The 4339-nt window shown below is 49.1% G+C and overlaps 1 protein-coding gene across 1 annotated transcript; it reads right to left on the bottom strand.

Annotated features, from left to right (window-relative positions):
- Positions 1-377: 377 nt before the first annotated feature.
- ZBTB6 (zinc finger and BTB domain containing 6) lies at positions 378-3923 on the bottom strand. The gene is made up of 2 exons (XM_032232433.1): positions 3801-3923; positions 378-1899 (listed from the first exon to the last, which is right to left on the bottom strand). The coding sequence occupies exon 2, from the start codon at positions 1887-1889 to the stop codon at positions 615-617; it is 1275 nt and encodes a 424-aa protein (XP_032088324.1). The 5' UTR covers positions 1890-1899; positions 3801-3923; the 3' UTR covers positions 378-614.
- Positions 3924-4339: the final 416 nt, after the last annotated feature.

Below are 4339 nucleotides of genomic sequence, written 5' to 3'. Positions count from 1 at the left end.
TAAATAGAGATAATACCGTTTTCCCCAAAATAAGCCCTCCCTGGATAATAAGCTCAATTGGACTTTTGAGCGCATGCGCTAAAATAAGCCCTCCCCCCAAAAATAAGCCCTCCTTGAAAGTATTGCAACACCGCAGCAGCCAGGAGGTGACCACGCTTGCTGCCTCCTGGACCTCAAAAATAATAAGACCTCACTGAAAATAAGGCCAAGTGCTTATTTAGGGGGTCAAACGAAAGTAAGACCCTGTCTTATTTTGGAGGAAACACGGTAAATAGAGAGCAATGGTCCTTAGACTTATATACCGCTTTGCAGTGCCTCTCTAAGCGGTTTACAGAATCAGCCTTTTGCCCCCCAACCATCTGGGTCCTCATTTGACCCACCTCGGAAGGACAGGAGGCTGAGTCAACCTTGAGCCTGGAACTGCCAAATTGCAGGCAGTCGGCAGAAGCGGCCTGCAGTACCTGCGCTCTAAGACGGGCAGCTATCCGGAAGCCCGCGGGAACGTTGATAGATAAGGGGGTATTTACATGCAGGATTGGAGCCTGTGGGTTGGAGTCTTGGTGCTCAGCATCAGCTTGGGCCTTTTTGTAAAAACTCCCTGCTCAAACGGCCTCTTACTCGTAGTCTATCCTGACTTCCGTGATGGCGTCGAAGCCCGATTTGTCGACACCGGCTCTCCCGTGGACGGAGGTCAGGTGTTTTTTGAGGGCAGACTTATGCTTGAAGTCCATGTCGCAGCAGTGGCACTTGTAAGGCCGGTCGCCGCTGTGGATGTTAAGGTGGTCCTGGAGGGTGCTCTTGGCGGTGAAGGTCTTCAGGCACACCATGCACTGGAAGGGGCGGATCCCCATGTGGCCACGGATGTGCCGGTTGAGGTTCTTCTTTTGGGTGAAGGTCTTCCCGCACTGCAAGCACAGGAAGAGTTTGTGCATCTTTAAGTGCCGGAGGTAGTTCTCCAGGTGGAGGAAGCCGCGGGGGCACTTGGGACACTGGTGCCGCCACGTGTAGCCAGCCTCCTCGGAGTTCGGGAAGTCCGCGTGTGCGGCTCCTTCCGGATTCTCGCCGCCGAAGCTCTGGAACTGGGCCGCTTCGCTCAGCCTGCTCTCCACAGTTGAGTTAATCAAGGAGTGCTGAGTTTCAGGGAAGTACAAGTTGGTTTTCGAAGAGGTGCAAGGCTGTGGGAAGGGCTCGTCCTCCACACTGGGGACGCCGTCAATGGAATCCATCTGGAAAATGCAGATTTCGTCGTCCTTGTAGCTGATCTCTACGGTGGAGATCTCTGGGCTTTTGACCTCCTTCCTCTCGGGCATTAAGCCCTGCACGGACGCCGGCAGGATATCTCCCTTCTCTTGTTTGATGTGCTCGTCTACGCTCACGGGGCTGTCCGCAGAGATCTCGATGATTTCGCAGTCTTTCTCGGGGCAGCTCTCTCGGTTGCCCAGCTCCATGTCCGAAGAGTGGCATTTCTCCACACACCTGCCGTTGCCTTCAACGGAGGCATCAATTTCGAGGTACCTGGAAAGGGCCTCCGTGCACTTCTCCACGATGTGCACCATCTGCAGGTAGCTGGCCGCCGTGAGGTATTTCAAAAGCTCTTTCCTCTTCACTTCCAGTGCCCCCGTGTAGCAAGAGAGCAGCAGCTTCCGGCCAACTTCGGCGCTCTGCAGAATCGTAATCCGGACGTGCTGGGACTGAGTGAGCAGGAACTGGTCCCGCATGAAGGTGGAGCAGGCGGCGAAGATGACCTTGTGGCCGTGGAACTCCGTGTCGTCAATGTAGATGGAGACGTCGCAGAAGAGGTTCTGCTGCCGCAGCAGGTTCATCTTCTGCAGCACGGCATCGCCCTGCTGCGCGAACTGGAAATGGAGCACGTCCGAATCAGCAGCCATGATGACGATCCTATTTTTGGGGGAAGGGAGAGGGGGAAAGAGGAGAGAATGGAATGAAAAAAAAAAGCTCAACACTGCGAAACAAGGCATTGGTTCCTGTAACCCCTGCACCATTTACCTTAAACTGTTAACCATGCACCAATTTTTTTTAAAGAGGTCTGTAAAGGGGACGGGCATAAGCGCACCAGCGCGCCTACCATCCCTCTCCTATTGTCCCCATTTATATGCACTCATTTATGTGCTTATGGCTATGTTTTGCTTACTTATATTCATTTATTTGTGCCTTTTCTTTCATGTGTCCATGTCTATATCTATACTGACACATATTTTCTTGTACTTGTTGATAAATAAATAAAATAGCTCTGGTTTGGGAACGACATATATAAATCTCATTGCACATGTGCACTACAATAAAGAATTATTATTATTATACAATTGTATCACAGCGGCCAGTTGTTTCACCGGATTTGGCATTGGTTACTAGTCGGGCCCCACCCAGGGGCCTAGGACGTCATAATGTATTTTCATAATATGCGTGCAGATCCAAGCAGTGCTGCTTTTTGCATTTGACTGATGGTGATTTTGTCAATTTTTAACTGTTTTAAATGTAATTCCAGTGCTTTTGGAATAGCACCCAGTGTGCCAATTACCACTGCTGGTTTGAGCCATAGTCGTTGAATTTCGATTTTTAAGTCCTGGTATTCTGCGATTTTTTCATGTTCCTTCTCGGCGACCCTGCTATCACCTGGTATTGCGATGTCTATGATTGTGACCTTATTTTTCTCAACCAGTGTGATGTCTGGTGTATTATGTGCCAGTATTTTGTCCGTTTATATACGGAAATCCCCCAAGATCATGACCATCTGATTTTCGGTGACTTTTTCAGGCTGATGTTCCCACCGGTTTGTTGCTGTTTTAATATTATAATTTTTGCACAATAATAATAATCATAATTATTATTATTAGCAACAACAGAATTGTATCACAGCAGCCAGTTGTTTTGCCGGATTTGGCATTGATTACTAGTCGGGCCCCATCCAGGCGCCTAGGATGTCGTAATGTATTTTTGTAATATGCATGCAGATCCAAGCAGTGCGACTTTTTGCATTTGACTAATGGTGATTTTCTCAATTTTTAACTGTTTTAAATGTAATTCCAGTGCTTTTGGAATAGCACCCAGTGTGCCAATTACCCCTGGAATTCATTACATTATATTACATAATACATAATTACATAATACATTACATTACATAATACATAATACTGGAATACATAATAATTACATTATTATTGTTATTGTTGTTGTTGTTATTATTATTATTATTATATACTTTATTCATTAAACATGAAACTCAGTCAACTGAACATTTAAAAATGCATCACAAATATCATTGACTGGTGCTAATGGTTGATACGGGTTGCTGCCAGCCTCCTAGGTATCAACCAAGTACTTTCTTAAGTTCCGCTGGTGGACTTACTACTACTACTACTTCTATTACTATTACTACTTCTTATTATGATCTCTTTTATTCATTAAATATGGAACTCGGTCAACTGAATATTTAAAGATGTGTCACAAATACAGGTTCAACCAAGTACCTTCTTAAGTTCTGCGGCTGGTTTCATCATCCTCATCATCATTATTTAGCCTATGGGCAATACATGGACTTCTAGGGGTTCATATAACGTCCAGTCCACCCAGCCATTGAGTTTTGTAATATATTACTATATATTGTATTATCAATGCCAATAACCCTAGCAACCTTAATAATATTACTGAGAGGCATGGAATAGGACCCTCTATATACTAATTCCCTTATCAGCTTACTTGGGGGGGGCGTTTGGAGACGCCCCCTCCCTGGAGGGGGAAGACGACCACCCTGCCCTCCCCGCTTTCCCTCCTCCGCTCACCGGGCGGCTGGCGACGTGGAGGAGAAGGAGGAGGAGGAGAGGGGCCCCAGCCAGGCTCCTTCCCGGCCTCGACTGCAGAGGGGCTCCTTGGCTGGCAGGGGGCGACTTCCGGGAGTAGCAAAGCCCGCCCCCGCCCGCGACCCGGAAAAAGAACCCTTCAGCAGCCAGCACGTGCTGCGCCGGCTCCTGAGTGGCCGACGTTTCTCACCCCTCTCCGTGCGGGATGAGGAGGGGCTCAGCCAATGGGAAGGGAGAGGCGGTTGGGGTGCAACAGGGCTCCTGATTGGCCGCCGTTTCCCCACCACCACCACTGGGGGAGGGGGTGGCGGCGCTCAGCCAATGGGAAGGGAGAGGCGGTTGGGGCGCATGCGCCCGGAGAGGCAAAGTTTTCAGCCTCGCTGGGAGGGTTTCGTACCGTGAGAAGAAGGGGGGGGGGGTGAGGAGGAGGAGGAATGGATCCCGGGATCTGGGTCGGTTCCCCGCGATCGAGGGATGGGTCTTTTGGAGGTATCCGGTTGCAAGCCCGCTCAGGGAGGAAT

This window comes from Thamnophis elegans, chromosome 16 (genome assembly GCF_009769535.1).
Source record: "Thamnophis elegans isolate rThaEle1 chromosome 16, rThaEle1.pri, whole genome shotgun sequence".
Taxonomy (NCBI): Eukaryota; Metazoa; Chordata; class Lepidosauria; order Squamata; family Colubridae; genus Thamnophis; species Thamnophis elegans.
This window is presented reverse-complemented; position numbering and strand designations above follow the sequence as displayed.